The sequence below is a fragment of the Gavialis gangeticus genome, unplaced genomic scaffold (assembly GCF_001723915.1).
Source record: "Gavialis gangeticus isolate Ggan-Ray unplaced genomic scaffold, GavGan_comp1, whole genome shotgun sequence".
Lineage (NCBI taxonomy): Eukaryota > Metazoa > Chordata > Crocodylia > Gavialidae > Gavialis > Gavialis gangeticus.
Window position 1 is genome coordinate 24,068,279 of NW_017729022.1, and position 23,553 is coordinate 24,091,831.

General features: G+C 41.3%; 1 protein-coding gene across 9 annotated transcripts in view; it reads right to left on the bottom strand.

The window, feature by feature from the left end:
* The window catches only part of GRIP1 (glutamate receptor interacting protein 1), a 493,469-nt gene that overhangs the window by 53,617 nt on the left and 416,299 nt on the right, over positions 1-23,553 (bottom strand). For all 9 annotated transcript variants that reach the window (XM_019514681.1, XM_019514682.1, XM_019514680.1 and 6 more), the window contains 3 exons: positions 14,369-14,555; positions 13,606-13,751; positions 11,642-11,722 (listed from right to left, as the gene is read on the bottom strand). In XM_019514681.1, coding sequence (XP_019370226.1) covers positions 11,642-11,722; positions 13,606-13,751; positions 14,369-14,555 — 414 coding nt within the window. The remainder of the gene's footprint in view (positions 1-11,641; positions 11,723-13,605; positions 13,752-14,368; positions 14,556-23,553) is intronic.

A 23,553-nucleotide genomic window follows, 5' to 3' on the forward strand; every position in this document is an offset into this window, starting at 1 on the left:
CACACACACACACACACACACACGTATCAGTTGAACACAATGTTTTATTGATATATTTACAATTTTAAAACAATTTGGAAGCTTACCAGCATTTCAATCATTATAACAAAATAAATTCTTAATACCTATATATTTTGGCATTTGATTTTGGTTTTTTATAGGGATGTGCAAAGCTTTGGTCACCAATTCAATTCGGAGAAGATTCGGCCCGATTTGGAGGTCGAATCACCGAATCTGAATCGAATCGGGAGACAAAAACCCCCCTCTGAATCGATTTGGAGCCTCCAAATCAATTTGGAAAAGATTCAGAAAAAGATGCAGTGATTCAGAAGGCAGTCTTTCAGGGGAAGAGAAATTGAGAAGAGGGAGGGGGAGCAGGAGGGGGAAAGACTGACATCTGTAGCTGGCCAGTGACTGTGATCTTTCCCTGAGTCCTCCTACAGTTACAGTGCACTGGGGAAGGGATATAGAGACAGCATATAAGCCTCTGTCTGCAGCCTTTCTGTCCCTTTTGTGAGCTGTTTCTGCCTGGAGAAAAGAGGGAAAGGCGGCTGGCCCAGAAAAAGGTAGGCGGGCAGTGATCTAACCGGCATTGGGAAGGCCTCCTGTTACAGGCTACCATCCCTGCTGTTTTCATCCAAATCTGCTTTAACACACATCACACAAGTGACGCAAAAGTTTTGCTTTCAGCAGCTTGAGGTGCAGTTTCCCAGAAACCCCTACACCTATCTCCTTGAACCATGGCAGGCTTCATGCCCTCAGAAGGGGCTACAATTCCTGATGTTTTCATCCAAACCTGCCAAAAAATGACAAATTATAGGTATTTGAGTGATTTCCCATTATAGTCTATGGCCGAATCACCGAATCTCTCTGAATCAGCGCCGAATCTTCCAAAGCTGATTTGGCCAAATTGATTCGGGACAGTGATCTGAATCTCTGAATCAAATCACTGTCCTTCAAATCTGCTGAATCCAAATCAACTACTTCCCTATTTGCACAGGCCTGTTTTTTTATCATGGAAAATCAGAGCTCTCCTGCCCACTTTGCTCACCAGGATTCAGGCTGTCCCCCGCCCCAACTTTGTGGCACTGTGCAGCCTCCCACAGCAGGCCATGGGGCTGCAGTCTGGCCAGACCAGCATCAGCCAGAAGCTACCTCCGCAGCCCAGTGGGTGGGACCTAGTGTGGGAGGGTCATAACTCTATGCTGACACCACCACTGGTGCCCAGAGACCCATGTCATCTGCAATGCCATGGCCACCAAGGTGAGGTGCTGCAGTGGCACGTGGTTGTGTCCCTCCACTGTTGCTGGACAGGCAAGGGGTGCCTCACTTTGGCAGCCATGGAGGCATAGCACTCTTCTGTGGCATGGCCCACCCACTGGGCCACGGAGGCAGCTCCTGCCCAGTGCCAGTTCAGCTAGGCTGCAGCCCCATGCCCTTTTGTGGGCACAGAAATCTAGGGGGGTCACATGCCCCCCACACCTCTCTGACATATCGCTTAGGTTCTGCCCTACCCCCCTGACATTTCACCTATCTCCCCCACACATTGCTTATGCGCTCCCCTCACCCCATCAGACTTATTTGTGGGGAGCTGCTCTCCATCACACTGCCTGGCTGCCATGTGCATTTGTATGTGTGCACATGTATGTGGTGCCTCGTATCTCTGATCATGCTCTTTCTGCTCCCCCCAGCCCCAGGCAGTCCCTTGCAGACTGGAACTCTGCCAGCCTGCACAGGGAAAACTATGATTTCCCACATTTTTCTGCTTAAAAACAGGGAAAAACTGTGATTTTTCTGTGGGAAACAGAAAACCTGGATCCCTGATTATGAGAGATTCCAGTTGTCCCTACCATGGGGATAGGGACTAACTTTTTATGCTGCGTGGAGTTTGTCAAAGCTTCCTTCATTCACTTCCACTGTATGTAACAGTTTCATACTTTGCTTGAGCTTAAGGAGTGGGTTCTCTATGTGGGGGTTTGTTTCACGCACTCTTGCTTTCTGTAAATTGAATACGTTTTTGAAGTGCAGGGGCTGTGCTTTCACTCTTTGGTTTATGGCTATTGTCTTAATCGCTATTTTGTTGCGTGTTTTATAGCAGCCTGCACTTTGCAGTAAGGATACACATGATTTTTTATTAAGTGTTTTATATAAAAACTACCACAGCTGAAGGAAAACATTATATTTATTGTTCCACAAGGGCAAAAGAGCAAGTGCAAATGAATTAAGCCTGGAGAACTATGTGACAAAACCATTTGGAAAAAACAGAAGGAAGAATGGAGAAAAAAGCAATGCAAAAAGTGAATTCTGAAATCAGCAGCTCACAACACAGTATTCAGCCTTCAGGCTTTCCTGCTGGTCACCCTTCAGGAAACTTGCAGGCTGGTACATTGTGGTGGTGAGCTCCCATTTGAGTCGGAGGGATCAAAGGCAGGTACTAAAAGCTGTTGCCATTTAAGTCCTGAGGGAATTTCCCTGGCTGATTACTTGTTCCCAGGAGGAAAAGTTTTTTAAGGTCTCGCAAGACCAAGGCTAAAGCAGCTTGATGTGGCTGATGTATCCTGCTGAAGGAGCAGGGAGCTCTCACAGGGAGCACACTGTCCTTTGTATGTTCATGATCTTCCAGTCCATTTCAACAGCTTCCCAGGTTACTGGAAGGCTTTGCTCTGCCAGCTTCCCAATCATGGGGGGGGCTTTCCTCAGTCAGCTCCATTTTTGCCTCTGTCCTGTTTTTTTTACCTTTGAGAACCTGGTCTTCTGTGTGGCCCTGTCTCACTTTTCAAAGGCTGCAAGGTGCTGCTAGGAGCAGATCTAGGATTTTGAAAAAGGGGTGCAACTGGTGGCGGAGAGCTGACTGTGCATATACTACACAGTTGAAAGGGAATGTGACTGAACCACTGCATGCCTGGATCTGCCCCTGGGTGTTGCTAGGTATTTCTTCATTTCTTTTTTGTTCTTCCAAACAATGAAACTGTTGCTAAGAGTGGTGATTTTGCAGGTCTGGCTGCATCCAGTGAGAAAAGTAGCAATAGCTTATTAGTATTCGTTCATTTTCCATTGACACCAAAGATATATTCCTCCCCCTCAATAATTCTGAAATGCCATCTTCAGGACGGTTAGTCATTTCCCAATTTTTTACCATATTCACAGAATATTTGCAAGGACTGGTTTGCAATTAATGGTTTATTGGTATGGAGGATATGTTGGGCTACATGGCATATACAGGCATACCTCGGAGATATTGAGGGTTCGGTTCCAAACCACTGCAATAAAGCGAATATCGCAATAAAGCGAGTCACACAAATTTTTTGGTTTCCCAGTGCATATAAAAGTTATGTTTACTCTATACTGTAGTCTATTAAGTGTACAATAGCATTATGTCTAAAAAAACAATGTACGTACCTTAATTAAAAAATACTTTATTGCTAAAAAATGCTAACCATCATCTGAGCCTTCAGCGAGTTGTAATCTTTTTGCTGGTGGAGGGTCTTGCCTTGATGTTGATGGCTGCTGACTGATCAGGGTGGTGGTTGCTGAAGGCTGGGGTGGCTGTGGCAATTTCTTAAAATAAGACAACAATGAAGGTTGCCACAAACCTTCAATTTGTAAAAAAACGCAATATCTGCGAAGCGCAATAAAGCGAAGCTCAATAAAACGAGGTATGCCTGTAATGAGTTTTTGCAGCCATGATGACAGGGGGGAGGGGACACAACAGGGACAGGACAGGACAACACACAAGTACTTCACATTTGTACTTCTGCAGGCATTTTGATATTGAAGAATGTGTCAGATTGTATGATCAGAAAGCAAAGACTATGCTTATGTGGAGCCCACCAAATTATGCAACGATGTTATTCATTATAATGGTCCTACCCAATGTTCTGCATGGCTGAAAAGGCAGGGCTACCCATTCTGGAATGTTCTACACATTAATGTTAATATGCACCAAAAAAAACAAGTGTCACGTATATAGTAGCATTTACTACCATTTACTTATAATTAAAGAAAACAATATAAGACACTAAAGGTGCCCTCTGCACTCCTCCTGACTACTTGGGTGTGACCAGGACTCCAAGGCTGGCCTGTCACAGAGCTGGAGAGCTGGGTTTCCAGATGCCCTGCAGTATGCTTTTGCTCCTTCATCATCCACCTAATATCTTATGTGGCAAAGAGGTCCTGGGTCGCAGCTGTCTCCTCATCCTCAGAGTCACTGTTGGTTCAGGAGCTCCTTTCATCACCTGCCTCTTCACTGTTACTCCACTAGTAGGTCAAGATGGTGATGCCCCAAGATAAAGGCAGCCTGAGAATTTCTGGAAGCTTTGTTCTGGTCCTTTGTTTTCTGGTAACTTCTCTTGTATACAGTACTTGGTTTTAAACTGGCATATTATAGTGCCCCATTTATGACACTATTCAGTCAAGCCCCCAAAACACCTCTCTAATGGTATCTCACCTTGAGAGATCACAGAACCTTCCCCTTTCTCCAAAGGGTGAGAATATCCAGGACCTCTGCACCACAGGTGGGTGTGTGAGGTATGGTGCAGTGCAGTATCAAGTTACTAGAAGTGCTGACTCCAGGACAGCGTAAGGGCAAACAGACTGAACCATGGGTGGGCACCATCATTTAAACTGGGCAGTGACATCCATTCACCGCAATCCAAAAGCAATACAAAGCAGAGAGACCAACTAGTTGGGATAAGATGCAAGAAGGGGTGGAAGAGCCCCCAAAGGATCAATAAAATAGGACACAGCAGAGCCACCTAACTCAGGGGTTGGCAGCATATAGCCTGTGAGCTGGATCCAGAGGGCTCTGCCTGAGCCCATGCCTGAACCAGGGGAAGGCAGCTGGAATCTGCAGCTGCACTGCTGCCACTTCTCCTGCAGCTGGCAGAGATCTGTTCCGGGGCCTGGCAGATTCCAGCTGTGTATGTACCACAGCTGGAAGATGGGAGGTCTGGGGGGAGAGTGCAATGTGGGGGGTGGAAACTGGTAGCAGCACAGATGCAGCTTCCAGCTGCCTGGGCCTGGCTCAGTTCCCCACTGTCTGGAAGCTGCTCCTGTGCTGCAGCTGGAGACATGCAGTGGTAGCACAGGTGCAGCTTCCTACTGTCTGGCCCCGGTGTAAGTGCTAGCAAAGCCCCACACTGCTGATGCACTGCTGAAGCCCTCTGGCCTCTGTTGCACTGGAGCTGGGTGTTCCAGCCTGAAGTTTCTAAAGGTTGTTGTCCACCGGTCTAGAGGAACATCAGCATGCAGCAATTTACTGTGCAGTGAACTTACCACAGTTTCAGACAAGAATCCTGAACATGCATTTTCTTACCAATTACTACAGGCAAAGATCTGCATCATATGGACAAAAAGCTTTTAACAGTGCAGCTACTGAGCATAGCATGAAGCAAAAAATCCCCTTTATATGTCTATCCTTTAATGAGCAGATAATTCACATTTTGTTGTTTGCAGGATGGCCCCATGCCATATTTAGTGTACACTATTGAAAACCTGGTTTAAAGATGAAATGATTACTTTTCTTATGGGTTTTTCTGTGGTATTCATCACCACAGTGCAGTATCAAACTGATTCACAAATGTTCATGAATTTATTGTCAAAGTGGCCCTGGGAGATAAGGGGTATTGCTACTCGTGTTTTACTGAAAGATTATGATCAAAAGCATCCATTTGTTTTGGGTGCCAAATCTGAGATATCAAAGAGACAATATTTACAGCACTTGGTATAATACAGCACTTCATATATTCGAAGCACCGATCCTAGAGATTTTAGGTGAAGCTGTGAGTGTCAACACTTCTGCAAATCAAACTCCAGGGCCTCAATCTGGAAAATGAAATGACCATATATAAGAAGGGTGGATTAGCTGATTTGTCTAATATCACATAGGAACTCTGCAGGAGGGACAGGGGTAGAAAGAACCCAGTTCTTCAGGGCAGCATTCTAGGGCTTTAACCATGTGATCATTTCCTTTCCCTTCATGCAGTTCCCTACCTTATTTACTACACACCTTCCAACTTCTGTAGTAAAGAAGACAGGTCCTACAGACAGAAGTCTCTTTCAGTAAAGAACCCCATATAACTGCCAGAGCAGGTCCATTCAGTTCATTCAGGTATAAGGTACAATGGATTCTTCAATAAGGCAGGGATACTATAGAAAATATAGCAGGGACTTAAAAGAGTGGAACCCCTACTACTTTAGTAATGTCTTACTCCTTGATTAGTCCCATTAGCTTCAATGGGAATATACATGGAGTTTTCATCCTTATTTTCAGTAAGACTATTAGAATCTTCTATTCATATCAAAGCATATAAAAGAATGAGCGGGCAATTATGGTTTTCAGATTATAGTAGTGACTATATCTTTTGAATGTCATTCAATATAGTTTTCAAATCTTTGGCTATGAAAAAGTAGATAGTGACACAAGAACAGGTCTTAAAAAAAATCTATATTCCATTATGCTGTTTCAAATCAATATGGTTGACAAATCAGATCTGAACACCTCACAACTACTCCTGGATGTTAGTCCTGCTTAGTAACTTTCATGGTTTGGCCCATTTAAAAAGAGTGATACTGTGTAACATACTGTTGTGTCACATTTAGTTGCAAGGGCCCAGTTAAAAAATAGAGAAGTGCTAATTTCTCTAAACAGTTAACTGAGGGTGAAATTGGTGCCAACCGCAGCATGAAATGTATGGAGATTTATCTTGGCAGACTGCAAACTCAGTTTCTGTTCCAAAGCATGATGAAAACCCTGAAAAAAGGCTCTTTCTTAGGTACAGAATGGGACCACTAACTCAGGGCAGAATTTGGGGAAACTCAAGTAAAAAACGTTACCGAGAAGGCAAAAGGATATGGAAGGCCACCATAAAAATTGTGTATATACACCCACTGCCCTTAGAAACAGTTAACACAAGAAACTCATTGGTTTTCATTTATAGCAGGGGTACTCTATCCCCAGCCCACAGGCCAGATCCAGCCACCAAGTGCTGTGTCATTCAGCCCATGGGCTGTGACCCTCCATACCACATTGGGCAGGCAGGGCAGCACAGGGCCCCCAGATCCTGACAGCAGTGGGGCAGGGGTTGTGAGGACCCTGGAACCTGACTCTGAGTGGGCAGGATTGAGAACTGAGGGGCCCCCTGCTGCCCCCACATGCTGGGATTAGAGCCCAGAGACTTGTGCTGCCCCTACCAAGCTCTGAATCCGCCCACCTGGAGGCAGCGTGGGGCCTGGGGCCCAATTCTCAAGTGCGGGGACAGCGCAGGGCCCAATACAGCCCATGGACTGGCCCCATGCTATTCATAAAGGAAGCCAACAGACAACTCTCTGACACCACCTACTACAAAGAACTACAAGAAGATCCTACTCCCCTTTTCACCATGAAACTCAAAAATACCATCAAACTACAAGAAAACCTACAGACCTTGATCCCCACCCCCATTACCCAACTCAGGGACTGTTTACATGCTTCCTAAAATGCACAAACAAGGGAACCCTGGCAGACCTATCATATCCAACCATGGAACCCTAACTGAGGAAATATCAGGTTTCGTCAAGTCAATCCTAAAACCACGTGTCACGCAAAGAGCAATTTTTGTCCACAACACTACAGACTTGCTATGGAAATTTAAAAACAGAGACCACCTTTCCAGCAACACCCTCCTAGTCCCCATGGATGTTACCAGCTTATATACCAACATCCCACACCAGGATGGCATCCAAGCCTGCCTTACATACCTACGAGAGCAAGGTGACAACTCAGAGTACAGACCCAAAGATATCTGGAACCAGCTTCCAAGTGAGGTGGTGCAGACTCCCACCCTGGGGGTTTTTAAGAGGAGGTTGGATGACCACCTTACTGGGGTCGTTTAACCCCAGTACTCTTTCCTGCCATGGCAGGGGGTCGGACTAGATGATCTGCTCAGGTCCCTTCCGACCCTAGAAACTATGAAACTATATTACTGACCTTATACATTTCATCCTCACACACAATTTCACTTTTAATAACCAACACGTCCTCCAGACCACGGGCACAGCTATGGGCACCAAAATGGCCCCACAGTATGCCAACCTTTTATGAGCCACCTGGAAAAAGAATTCCTCAAGGACTTCACCATCAAACCCTTGCTATACTTAAGATGTATCAATGACTTCTTCCTCATTTCGACTGAAACCTACAATCTCTGATTGAGTTCCATCAGTTCATTATCATCCCTCCATCTGACTATCTCTTGAATACTCCAGCATCAACATCTCCTTTTTAGACACTATGATCAGTATCTAGAATGATAAAATACAGACCACATTATACAAGAAACCCACAGATTGACATACATATCTGCACAGAACCAGCAGTTGCCCTAAACACACCAAGAAAGCTGTGATATACAGTCAAGCCCTCAGATACCACTGAATCTGCACTGAGGAGAACACCCAGGTTTGCCACCTCACTAATCTTAAAAAGGCTTTCACTCAACAAGGACACTCCTCCAGAGAGCTAGATCGCATATTTCAAAGAGCCACCCAGATACCACGTGAAGAATTGCTGCAGTACATAAGAACCCCGCCCCCCCAAAAATGCACACTGCTGATTATGACATATAGCCCCTCCCTCAAACCCATACAGAAAATCCTCAAACAATTGCAACCCATACTAGAAGGAGATCCTATTCTTAAAGAGATCTTCCCAGAAACACCCATCCTAGCCTTCAAACAAGCACCAAACCTTGCTAACCTCATCGCCAGAAGCAAATTTCCTCAGGCCCAGAACACACCAAAAGGATCCAGACCATGCCATGACAAGACATGAAAAACTTGCCAACACATCTCCACCACCCCCACAATTACTACGCCCCACAACAGAGCCATCAGCAATCCTGCATCCTACAGCTGCACCTCCAGATACGTAATATATCTCATCCAATGCACCAAATGACCCGAATGAAAACACGTAGGAGAGACCAAACAACAACTGAGCACCAGAATGAATGCACACTGGAAATCTATCAAAGACAGGAATACCCAATTACCTGTGGGGGCACATTTGTCACAAGAAAACCACTCTCTCTTCTCTCTCAAAGCCTGATAGCTCCAAATATTGTGGGGCCTTAAATTTAAAGAACAGTTCTTCCAGTTCTCAATTAATTTTTGAAAGAAATAATTTAGCATTATGACAGTGTCATCAATAAATTTTACACTGATGTTAATATAGTATGAATGCTCTAAATTAAGGAAATAGGTGTAAAACTCCTCATCCCATGGTTGCCTCATTTCTTAGTAAAGTAGAACAGAAAAATTATTAAACCAAGCATGAGGGGCATCAATTCAAGCCTTCCATCAGCTAAGTTTGCAAAGTTTGAGTTAATAAGTGTAGGATATAGGTTTTGAATCCTTTATATTCAAGCACAGAAAGAGAAGGAAGCTTAAACATATTATGAATGGATACATCAAATAATAAAAAGCATATTAAACACATTGGAGAATGAAACACAAGAAAAAAAACAGGTCATTCATGTCTCTGTCCAGTTTTATATGCCAATAACTCCAGAAAATTATATTGCAAGTGTGGCAAGGATACAAAGACTCTTAGAAGTTATGTTCACCAGACAAAACAAGTGTAAGAGCTGTGCCTCTGGAGTTCTGAAAAAAAATCTAACAATAACTAAAATGCTAGGGCAAGCTAATTTGTAGAAGTAACTATGAAATCAAGATTGATCCAAAGTATAACAACAAAGTAGGACGATCTCTTTCCAGTTTTCCTCTTTGTTCAGTATGTTTATTTGCAGAAATATTTCTTGTATTACCACACTTTTTCCTGACAGGCCTATGATTTTAATTTGCTCCAAACTGCATTTTTTACTGAGCCTCACTGTTTAATTTGAATATATAACTAAGGGGAACATATTAATCCAAGCTTACAGTGCATCTCATTTGTTCTTTAGACATGAATCATGGTACTGAATTGTTCATTGCATTTCTGACTACTTTTATTCTGTGCTGCTGGAAGCTTTGAAAATAAAAATTAAAGCAGAAACCCCCCCATAGACATTTTGCATATACATAACTCTGAATACAACTAATGGCTTATGTAATGCCACAAATGCAAAGAAATGTCAATGCCTATCAGGCCTGATCCAGTCCTGGAATAACTGTTTAAAGAACAACACCCTTTAACTTTTATGTAGATCATGGCAAACTTGGTACAATAGATCTAACTATGGCCAAACTTTAGCCTTTAGACAAAGCTTGTTGGCTGCTGTAACAGTGGGGGTGAGGGGGAAGGGCCCCTTGATTTCACATGCAAAATGACAATGTCAAAGCACTTTTTTTATTTAAAATTTTCCACCATTGTTGTATGAACAGAAGCTTGCTTCCACAGTAAGATTATGGCCCCCTCTATATGTTACAAGTACGGTGAAATTAACCAGTTAACTGCACAATTACCTCGAGAGGAGCTACACATGAAAAATATTTAACACGCCATAAAAAGCTCCAACCAACTATAAAGTTACACTTTGAAGATGTGTACTAACTTTAAAGCTGGTTGCTACTCAGTTTTAATTTGCATGTGCAGCAGGGTCTCCCCTGAGGCAGGGAGTCCCATCAGTTGATAGCTCCCAGCCACAGAAGTGCATCATGTCCAGCCCAGGCTGGGAGTGCCCCAACTAAGGGGACTCTCAGCCCCAGCAGCTGTGGATACAGGGTTCCAGCAATGTGCCTCCTGGCAGCATGCTTGCCAGTGCCAGACCCTCCGGGCTTAGAGATCACAGCTGTTGTGATCGTCCAGTCCCGAGTTTGCTTGGGGCACCCTGTGCAGCTGGGAGCCCCTCAGCTGAGAACTCCCAGCTGCAGGAGCTTGCTTGTTGCCAGTGCAGGGAGAGCCCAGTATCAGGCTCTCTCCACACTGGTGATTAGGCACGATGACATCTAATGCATGGCAGGAGGCATGATTGTGTGGATCTCGTAGTAGATCCCATTGTGCCTTTACCTAGATGTGTAGGAGGGGCCTACGTTTTCCTCCATGATGTGTACATTACTGGTGTGTTATTGCAGGACTGCCCAACTGTGCTGCTCTGCTGGCATAGAGAGATGTAAAAGGATAAGCCACCTTAAAACTCTTCCTTTAATCCATAAAGTGTGTGCATCCCTGTAGCCAGCAGAAGCCTCTCTTCAGGAGTCCCCTGAACTATGAGGATCTGTGCAGGAGGTCCTCTTCTGTGAGCAGGATTCAAGGCTTTACTTGGTACATATTGGCCCTTATTTAGGAAAGCATCCCTAGTTAGGAAAATACTTCATGCATCTAAGGCTAATTGACTTCTATTTTTAAGGTACTGACAATAGTACTTGAGCATACACTTAAGTTATTTTTAATTAATACATATATATATTATTATTGTATGTATTCCATACAGTTGCCCACTAAAAGGTATCACAAAAAATCATTCTCTTGGACATTTATTGGACCATCCTGGCTACAACATACCAACCCTACTATACATATGTTGTAAGGTAAGAACTAGATCACTGATAAAAGCAGGAATAAAAGTACATATGTTGATACTCATCTAGCTCATAAATATATAGTTCACATACCAATAAATCCCACAGAAGAGTGGGATTTAAAAAAAATCATTTTACTTACAACTTATGGTGATGCCAAGCTCCACGTTATGCTTCTTTGGTAGTTTTACATGAAAGGTCCCACTGCTTGGTATAACGGATTCTGTAATAAAAAAGTTGCCTAGTTGATAGGATACTCTACTTTCAAATATGTGGAGCTATAAACATATGCCAATGAAAATATATTAGTTACTCTTACATCACACCTACCCATTAATGCAAATGATGCAGGTGCAGTGTACTTTATATCTGTGATGATAATGTCACTGCATAAGTTAAGGGTCTGTAACTCCATTTTTTTGGAGGTTTAAAACTAAATTTATGCAGAATGCATGGGTATTCAGGCAACTGCGTTTACTTGTTATCAGCTTAGATATAAGTGGGTTTTTTTCTGTGCGCATTTAATACTAGCAAGTCATTTTAATAAAAAGTATATTAAAACAAAGTTCTTATCTTCAGGCAATGGGTGGTATAGGATGTATACATTTTAAATGTCCAGTCAGTTAACTTCAGTGGTTTTCACATCTAATAAAAAGTTAAGGGGTAAAGGCATAGGACACTAAGCAAAGGAACAGCACTAACTGAGTAAATGAATGTCTGAACTACATCTGAATCTCGATTTCTGGTATCTCTTGTACCCTGGATTTTGGCCTCTGACCAAAGACTATAAATTTCATTTTAAGTTGTAGTAGTGTAGAGATGTAAACACATGCCTGCAAGCAGCTGGAAGTCTGATCCTGCTGCAGAGAAGTCAATGGTAGTTTTGTGGCAGCAGTTTTGTCGCAAACATTCTAGGGAAAAACTGGTCTAAAGTTTGAAACTTTGAAACTTTTTTCTCTTGTAACCTGAAGCAGACTTAAAATTCACTGTCCTATTTTTTAACATTGCATTTTATACGCATAATAACGGATGGATAATATCCAATAATTTCACTTTTTAGATTTCAATGGCTATTGGCTCATGAAGTTGTCACTTAGAATTAGCAGGCTGGCAACACTTTGCTAGGATTTTGCACGTGGCCATTCATTTAAGTTTCATTTGTAGGTATGTGTACACCATGCAAAATCATAGCAGAGTTAACACCATACTAGCTTTTGAGGAGCTAATATAAGATAAGTGGAGTGTCTTAATGGTACAGCATATTTAGCTTAGGGTTGCATTGTGTATCTATAGAAGCTGACTAGTTTCTTCAAATGTGCTGTCTTCTGTTAGGACTCCATTTATTGCCATTACCTATGCATATAATATAGGCAAACCATGCCTTTCTACATCTAATGTACATGCTGCAATGCCTTATCAAAAAGTAGAAAGAGGTAGTTAGCCATGTTAGTCTGAAGTCAGGCAAAAGGCAGCGTAGAAGTGTACCTTATAAACTACATGAATCAGAGATGCATCAGCTTTCGTGAGCAACAGCTCACTTCATCAGATACATCTCTGATTCAGCTAGTCTGCAAGATACACTTCTACCTTGCCTTCTTATCAAAAGATCAAGGAAGGCAAAATGCACTGGTCACTTTAACTACAAATTAACTATGATTTTAACTGGTATTCTTTCTCATCTAAAGAGGCTTCAACCTGATGCGTCACACAAAGGAACCATTCAGAGTTCTCCATTCATCCGGTAATAGCACACATTTCTATACAGCAAAGCATGTTATTAGCAGAGTATTCTGCGTAGAAGGATTTGTCCTGGCTCAGCAGAACATCCCTATCTCTGGAGAGAAATATGCTTGGATACAACTCAGACAAAGGGACTGTCACCAGCTTTTTCTTCAGCACTTGTCATTACTATTTGTGTTCTGGAGCATGCTGGAGGGCAGAGTGCAATGAGAAAGCTGCACAAAAAGGCGCAAGTTTCAGAGGAGTTATTGGGCAAACAAAGGTCACAAATATGTGAAAATAAAGTTCCAGCCTAAAAGAATCCAAATGCACCTGGGATTCATTTCTAATACTGTCTTGCAAGATAAAACAATTGTACATTCATACCTGCAACATCAAACTCAATTTCCAAAGTGACCTTGTTGGTGATAGAAGAGTCTCTCAGAAGCTGATTAGCTTCTTCAAATGTGCTGTCTTCTGTTGGGACTCCATTTATAGCCATTACTCTGTCTCCTATTTGTAGAACCCCACACCTTGGTACACAATAGCACAAGTTATACATCAGAAGTTCAGGTAACCAGGAGTAAAATAAAATAAATCCAATCTAACATGGATTTATCACAATTCAATAGCCTATGTACGTTGTAGGTCTAGAAGCCAGCAGTTGGACTGACTACTAAGCTAATGTGGAGCTGTATGAAACTGCATTATTATGAACAACAAATATAAGCATGCAAGTACATTTTAAATATTCTAAAGATAAAATTAATAATTTAAGACCAGTACTTCCTAAGATTCTATCTGAACTACACTGCAGCAAAGACAGATGGGGTTCTCCCTATGGCACAAGAAATTTCTGCATGTCAGAGAATTTTTTATGGTGTGCCCTCTGTCCCCCCCCTTTAATTAACGTAGCCTCCAGTTTCACTTTGGAAGAATCTGCAAAGTAAAGGCACTGGTGCTTGTTATTCTTCTTATACCTGTTCAAGAATATAAAATTTTATTGTCAGAACAAAGAATTCATTATGTATCATATTTCCACTGAGCAATGCTGCGTAATTTATCAGAAAGCTCAAAGCGACCAATCCAAAGTAATCCCAGGAACACTTAGGAAAATATAGTTAGGAGCAATCATCTCAAAAAGTCTCACCTTTCTGCGGGGCTGTCAGACTCAATATATGAAATCAGAGGTGGAGAAGACAACGTCTCAGTGGCAAACACGCTACCCTGGAGCTGTATCCCAAACCCTACAATGGGGTCAGCTGTCAGCACTACTTCTGTAGTTTCTGTGTGGACAACCTGCCCAGCCAGACCAACAGTGCTAGAGGCTAAAGACACTACAAAATAGAGCAGACCAGAGGGAAAGACATTCAGACATAGGCAGTAAAAATGTAATTGTTTTCTGACATAATTCACCTACTATGCAATAAGCTCACTGAATTCCAGAGACTACCAGCCTCTTTCAAACTCTATTGAGGGCAAAGTTTATAAATGGTATTATGATAGATAACAGAATAGAAAACATCTGGTTTTACAATTTAATGTTATTCCCTTCAGCACAAAAAAAAGGAAGTTGTCTGAATAACTTTCTTAAATCCTGTTTGTAATAATTTATGATTGTGAAACAGGATAGACTTCTCAAAAGAACCTAAGGCCCCTGGCACATTATACTTAAGAAGTGATTAACCAGTTAATCGCATATAGAGTAGTTACCTGGCCACGTTAATGCAGTTAATGGGGTGTCAAAACAAGGAAGAGAGGAAAAGTTGGTTAACTGAGCTTATGTAATTCAAATAGTCAAACGTTAAGTTAATAAATAGTACAGCACTCACTACAGATAGTGAAGACATAACTCCTGTCTTAGCAGCATGCCTAGAGCATTTGCCTAGTGCTAATATATAATGCATTAGAGTGGGATTTTCAAAAGAGCCTCTTCTGAGAATTAGGCTGAAAGTCTGTGGGAGTTGGACATCTACATCCTGTATGTTCCTGGCAGATGGGCAATTAAAGGTACAATTACATATATTTTGTGTAATAACTTTGTGGCTAGTTCCTATCAAGACATTAATTGAACATGTGGCTAGGCTGGGGCTCCCAGCTGTGGGGGCACACCATGCACTCCCATGGCTGAGAGCCGTCAGCGATCTGAGCTCCCAGCTGCAGGAGCTTGCTACTTGCCAGTGCAGGAGGAGCCTAACACCAGATTTCCCCTGCATGGGCAATATAGTGTGATGGGATCCCACAATTGCACCTCCTGCCATGCATGTGTGGCATGGCAGGAAGCATTATTGTAGGGATTGCACATCAGATCCTATAACTGCACATCTGCCAGAGACATACAGGATGCAGATGTCCAGCTCCCACTGACTTTCAACCAAATTCTCATAAAAGGCTCTTTTGAAAATCCTACTCTAATGCATTATGTAATAGCACTAGGCAAATGCTCTAGGCATGCTGCTAAAAAAGAATTTATGTCTTCACTATCTGTCATGAGTACTATTTATTAACTTAACATTCAACTATTTGAAATACGTAAGATCAATTAACCAACTTTTCCTGAATTATAAACCAGTACATATACACATATTTAAGGCTCTATATGGTTTTTCAGAAAGGCTGACAATCTCATACAGAAATGCTCCTCCATGCTATTAAGATACCCATGTTAGTGATAGGTTTTTTTATGCTCTTTGTTTATACACAGCTCATCTGAACTTGCTGCACTGCAGCACAAGTCAAGAGAAAAATGACTGAGATTCGTCACAGATACTCAGAAAAGGAGCAGGCTGCACCTCGGGTACTTTGATCTCAACCTAATGAGTTCTTTTATCATTGTTTATATGCAGACATTAGAAGACACATCTTATACATAGGACAGAGACTAATTCTTTTGGTTTCTAGTCAAACCAGCAGAGCAATACTGTAGCAGTATTCCTAAGTCTTTCAACACTTATAGTTCTGAAGTGTTCTCCCTTTATAAATCTATGCTACTACCCTGCCCTCCTCTAAATTCCTTCAAGGCCCATTTCTTCTGGCACTGCCTACAATGAATTAAGTAAGGTTTCATGGCTTATCTGAGGGCAGTTTAAGAGCTTTGTAAGGTTTTAGGAAGTAAAACAAAACTGCTGCTTGTTTTTGCATTTTAGATATTGTTAGAGCAACAGTCCTCAAGTCTCAGTGGTTTCCCTTCTGAGTAGGGTGACCATATGGGACAATGGGGAATCTGGAACACTATCCCTGCTTCTGCTTCTGTTCCCCCTCACCCCTGCAGGCTGCAGGGAATCAATGGCTCATGTTTTTTCACTTCATAGGTATTAACCATCACCTGTGAAGTAACAATTAGTACTAATGGTCATTTCACTAATGAAGATAAATTATTTTAAGGCAATTTTGCTGTCTGCTAGGGCTTCCTATTTCACAGCTCCTGCCGCTCTGCCTCCATACCCCATGCTTGTGACACTTGTTTTCATTTTCACTGGCCAGCCAGGACCGGCCTCCAAAATCCGGGACTGTTCTAGCCGAACAGGGAGATACGGTCACCCTACTTCTGAGGGACTACGTAAACATTTCCTTCAGTTTAGGGTTTAAAATTTCAGACTTTTGCTTTGACTTTCAGGTTCATATGATTCTACAAACTTGGGTCTTGATTCAATACCCATGGTAGTCAACGGGAAGCTGTTCAGGGATTTAGCGCAGGCCCTCAACACTGTCTCTTCCTTTTTTTCTCTCATCTTCCACACACTTGATGAGGCACCACCCTAACAATGACATGTAGCTCTTACAAAATCAATGTTCAAAAAAATTAAATAAATAATAAAAAAGAACACCTATAATCTTATGGACTACCATGAGCCCTAATTACTGATTATTCTTATCATCTTCCCTTTCTTATGTTGCCACATCCCTTCCTTTTGTCATCTTCCTTTTTTGTGCATTGTCTAATCTTATTCTACAAAACATTTGGGCAAACCTAACAGGCTTGGAAGACAGCTTCTTCACTCACAGAAGGCACATAATTTCCAGGATGAAAAGCTTACAATTCTGCAAGTAAAGCACAAGAACACAATAACTAAGCTACAGCCTAACTAGTTAGGCTTCCCAGTTTGCCATTAAATATCAATATACTTTTCTCAACTTACTCTTCAGCTCTTAACTTGTCATAAAGTTTTGACAAAACCAATCTTAATGTGCTAAAATCACACTTGATTAATGTCAAGCTGGCTACACAGAAGTGCAGATCTTTTAGGAACTGACAAAATTCTGAATTCAGTTGTCTCCTATGATTTAACATGGACAGCTTTCCATCATTTTGGTGCAATGAATTGTGACACGACCTAGTTCCAAACATAGGGCTGGGGCAGAAATCAGGATCTTCAAGTTTAAATGTGAGACGAGAAAGAAGAAACTCAGTTTATATCCTGCCAGTCACTTTTTAGCTTCTTTGTTGGCTGATTTTACTTGTGACCTTTGTATCAGGGTATACTTCTGTGAAATAAGAAACTGACTGGGTCTACAGCTTCTTTCAATTTGTTCTTGATTTTATGCATATATGATTCCTGCTCTTTGCTGCTAACTGAACAAAGACAAATTTACACTAAGACTGTGGGCCTTGACAGAAATGACAGTTTGTCATGCAGTTGGGCCCCTGAAGGTGCTCTATAGCCATGTCCTGACAGAAGCGTATAGCTGCAGGGCACTTTAAAAATGCCTGATTGTGAGACAATCTGAACCCTCATTACATGAAACTGCTAATAAGCTAACTGCAGTCATGATCTCCAGTTTTCACATTTACTACAATAAAAATGCAAAATGGCCATTTACTGCTTTCAACACTTTTAGATTAAAAATACAGATACATTTAGAAACATGTTATCAAATGCCCCAACAACCTTCTAAAACAAGGGTGGGCAAAATAAGTTATAGTAAATGTTTGATTTTTTTTAGTATATGATTTGGTTTTCTTCCAGTTAAAAGATGGCAGCACCCTCCCTCCCAAAAGGAGTAATTCTGGGGCAAGTGGGGGGACTTCCGGTAGCAAAGGGCAGGGGGTGGGACCTCCAGTGCCAAGATTGCAACCGGGGGGGCGCAGCACCCATTAAGGGGTGAGGCTACACCAAAACTTGTGAAGTGGCCCTCCAGCTGAAATAATTGCCCGCCCCATTCTAGAAGTTTCTGGATCATAGCTTCCAACTTCACACAGCTTTGTTTCAACAAGCGCTTTTCCTAAACACTAAACCACAATTATTCTACTCATTGGCCACATCCCTGTTGCCCATACATGTCTCAATCCCTTCTTCAGCAGGCATCTAGGTAGCTCAATAACTTTCTCATCATTTCTGCAGATACCTAAGGAGAACATTAATGGTCCCACTATTTTTCTTTTAAGAACAGTTAAGTGCAGGCTTAATTTTTAAGAATAGTCACAGATGGCTTAACGTTAGCACTATTAACACTTTAACAATGTTGGTGCCTAGAAAGTAAATGTCGTTAACATTGAAGTAAAAGGAAAAAATCTAAATCAATCAATACATTTCCAAGGGGCGGGGGTGGGTGGAAGAAGGGGTGGCCCAATGCTGCCCTGAAAACTTACTTGTACAATTGTAAGATGCCAACCTCTGTAAACATCCACACAGCATTAAGGCTTTGGCATCTGTGGAAAAACTTCTAGACCCTGTATGTTTAAAAATGACAGCAATAGGGACCACACAAGTACCACATCCAGTTGCCTGAGTGACATCAAAAAGGCTCTGTAAATGGGGGAGGGGACAGTCTTTGCATGACAGCTCTGTCCCTTGAAAATTCAATGTCTATGTGTGGGTAGAAATAACTTCTGTATATGATAAAAGGGGAAGAAGGGTTAAGGCTATCAGACCTCCATCTTAAATGGCATCAAGGATAAATGGAGATAACAGGTTGGTTAGGGCCTTCAGAAACTGAGACAGTTTGGATAAACATCTGAATGTCTGGATGTTTCTTAGAACTGCGCTCCAAACCTCTGGATGTCCTCCTGGTCCTATAATTTGTCAGGAATATGACTGCAAGCAGTCAGAGCCTCTGTGTGAAAGAATACCCTTTAAGAAATAAGCCACAAAGAAGCAAACAAGCCTGCTTATTACTGGGCCTAGTTTACTGCATGCTTCTATACATACAGAGGACAATGAGACTGGCTGTTACAACAAATGCTCTCAATGTAAGTTATAAAAATGCTGAAGGCTGGTTTGCTATGTAGATATGCAATGTTGAGATTTGGGCAACACATTTCTTATTTTTATCCTCCTAAATGTCAAAGAAGCAGTATCAGAAGTATTTAAAGTGGATTAGGAGTATTATTTTATTAGGTTAATGTTATATTTAGCAGGGGAACATTGAAGAAGGTAAAATGGTTCATATTTTTATATGCAATGGATTAATCAGCTGGAGTAACCAAAATATGATAGATGAGGTCTTGTGAAAACCAAATCATATAGACTCAAGTCCAGCCCTAATTTCTACCAGGTGGGTGTCTATGATAACTATTACATAAGCACTTGGTACCAGTTTGTGTCTAGGCATTTATATAGCCCCATCATATAGCTTTTGGGGGTCTAAATTTTACTCAAACAACAATGACATTGTTTCCATGGTAAGTAACATCCTTCAAAGTTGAAAAGGAAGAGGAAGCTTAAAGGTGAAAAACAAATTAAGTGGAATATATAAAAGGTGATGCAAGAGGAGCCTTCCATTTTTATAACTCCATTTGGGAAGCCCTGCAGAAGTAATATGCCATTGCAAACTCACAGCAATGAAGTGTTTATTGTACCTTACCCAATCACACTTTATTATCACAAACATGGGATGATTATATAAGTTATGCTTGTTTTCCTAAACAAGAAGCAATGAAAAATTCAAAGCACTCTTTACTAGTACATTCATTTCTTACACCTCAGGAAACAGAAGTGCTAAAACTTGCATTTAAAAGATATCACAATCTGATTGGCTAGAAATTGGTCACCAAATCAAAAATATAACTTGCTGTTGCCTTAACAAATGGCAACAGTCTATATCTGGCATAAACTTGGGTTGTCAAACCGGGACATAGCTAGTTTCCATGAGCTCCACACAAGAAGAGCAGTCTTGTCTAAAACCCTCTACTTAGCAGCAGGAGCAGTCATTTTCCTTAAGGATCATAGGAATTCCTTCACTGGATCACACACAAGGTTTATTTAATGTAGTGTCTGTCTCCAGGTACAGCTATCCTGTAGTGTACTAGACAATGCTATATTACAGTGAAAAAATATCTGATTACTTCTAAATTACCTGGTTCAGTGGCTGGTAACAGTTTAGGTACAGCAGGACAGAGCTCATCATTGATTTCAAAAATTCCCCAAGAAGTAAAGTAAATTAGACTTTACCCTTCTCTGTGCTGTGCCTGGGACTTCAGTATGGACATACTTTCTGAAAATAGTTATTACTACTTGCTTATGTGAAAGGTGTCAAACAAATACGGAATGACCTTCCTCCCTTCCCCCCTCCATATAAGTATCATCCTATATCTAACAAAGATTGTTTTAAACTTTGAAGCATGAAGATTAACATCCTTTCATGGTTGGCAGCTATCCCCCAAAGCTTTCTAAATGCAAAACTATTCTTAGGAGACTGCAATTGAATTTCTTATGGAATTGAAGAATGACATTCTCTCTTATGCAAAGGACCAGTACAAAATCCATGAACCACATAAGTGGCTATTTTATGGGCCTTATATTGGTCCTTTGCACTCAGGTGAATTTCATGGAAAGACTTATATGCATTAAAAACAATTCTTAAAAACATACTAAAATGAGTCATGACTGTCACCAGGGTCTATAGCAGTAATAAAATTGCCTTAGGTAATAAAAGTTTCTTCAACTGAACAGACAGACCTTTGCTTTACAATATAGCAGAATCTAAAGAACTATTTTGCTATAGGCAGCATTTACTGTTACTGCTTTCCAAAGCAGTATTTATGTAATAATCCCACTATTTTTCCATGTGTGGACATATACATGCACGTGCAAGAGAGCATACATACTTTTAAATGTCTAATTTCAGCAATGCCTTATTAGGGATTGACAGTTTTTCAAATGATGCAACAGAATGCATTAGCAGGTCAATACAGGTACTGCATTAAATGGTTGATCAGATAAAAAATATATCTATTTAAGGTTGTGTACACACATTCAAATAATCTGGGAGAATTATCCCTGGTTTGGTCTCCTGGTAGAGAAACTTACCCAGAGCCATGTCTACAGACATTTGAATACTGAGGCCCTGGAAAGCGGAAAGCATACAGTGCTGACACTGTGCAGCCAAAGTAGGCCCCTGTGCACAAATCTCAGTGTGCTCTGCAGGCTCCCTTAGCCTGGTGACAAGATAGCGGAAGTGCATAGGGCAACCCTGACTGGCCAACCCAGACTGCCCGAGGTCAGCTTGTGTTTCCCTGCAGCACAATGTGGGGATTGTGAGGGGCACGAGTATTATACTGTCTCCCTGAGAGAAGTGGGGAGCGGAGGTGCTGGAGGATCAAGTTCTCTTCTGAGAGAAGCCACAGTATGTACAGATATTCACTCTCCCTAGAGAAATTCTCCCAGGAGTGATTTAACACTGGCTGTTCCCAGGTTATTTTTCTCCTGGCATGGCCATTTTTACTCTAGGAAAAAAAGCCTGAACAACCGCACACTCATGGTTTCTCCTGGGAGAGTAGCAACTCTTCCAGGAGAAACTGGATATCTGTACAAGGCCTAAGAGTACAGCTACCTAAAAAGATTTGCACTCCTAAAGGACAAGTAAAGAAAAAATCCCCCTTAGTTTCACATGGGGCTCTTCCCCACAAAAATCAAAGCTGATTTACCTTGGCAAGAAACTGGGGGGCAATAGTAAGTGTTTGCTTAAAGGTGATGACATGTGCTGTGGTAGAAGTCCACAGTTTTTACTCCCTAGATAAACTTGTTTGTTAGAGAAAACAGTAAAAGTTTATCTTTGTCCAACAGTTCCAAAACCACTGACCCTGAGCTTGGATAACTTGATACTAAAGGGGAGTGTCTGCATGTAATGCTATGTTGATGTAGCTTGTTGCTACGGTGACGTAGCATTGGTGGGCACAAACCATGATGCCGACACTGCATCGCCACAGTGATCAGCTACGCCACCATAGCTCATCCCTATGGCAACGTAGCATCCAAAAATAAGCGTGTGCCGCCAGGACTGTGCACTACCAATGTACAGTCAGGGGCATGTAGAGATGCACCTAAGGTTGCCTCCACCACTATGTTTCTATGATTTCATTAGAGTGCCAGCTGGGCCAATCCTATGTTTGTGCAGAGCTCTATTTAAGTCAATGACAAATGTATTTTTTTTGTGAAACAAGTTTTCTATTTTTTTCTACAAATACAATCATATATTAAAAAGGGAAGTATATAAAAACACAAAACTTAGCAATAATGTTATTGTTCTAAATGAAACTCACAAATGCATTAGACAATACTAAATGTCACTATTATATTCTTGAAATTCCATGCAACTTCGCAAAGTCTGCTTCCTTAGACTTTTCCTGAAAGAAATGAGGGGTAGATGGGTCAGCTAGGCGAGCTCCTGGGAAAGACTTTATTCTGATGAAGTTGGATGATTTTCTGCATATTTATTCCAGAACCTACATTTTTATAATGATTCTTGTAATTCTTTTGGTTTTAGATACAGTCTTATAAACTAAAAAATGAAAAAAAATAAGTTAATTAAACTTATCAACTTGAGGACTTGGGGGATGTGTAAGCACCACAAGGTGAATTATATACCTGTCTACCTTATTTTTTTAAATTTTAGCCATGGCAAGAGCATCCAGGTAATTCTATCCTGACAGTTTTAAAACACAGGAATTTTGGAAGCTGTTCTATTATGACCTGTGTCCCTGAGATACTTTTTATCAAAGGGAAAAAAAAGAGATAATTGTGTTCAAATAACTGACACGATAGGAAGAGATTAAGGAATCCTAGCCAGGGTGTGTCTTGCCTATTGGAAACATGCCCTACCCTCCTGAGTTTTGTTTGTCATTGACCAATGGGGTCACGTATGATGCCTTTTAAAATTCTGTGAATAGCAATAAACAAAATCCTGGAATCAAGAATGATTTATTGATTTTAAAAGCATTGAGTTGCATTCCAAAGGAGTCCCATACTATTACTGATATGTGCATGTAGGTTTTCTGTGGTTCATTCAAGTGTAAAACTATTTATTGGGCTAACTGGAAAAAAGGAATTTTGTTTTACAAAACAAATAATGATTTCAGCATTTGGCATGTCTCTTGCTGGTATGAAATTAAGACCT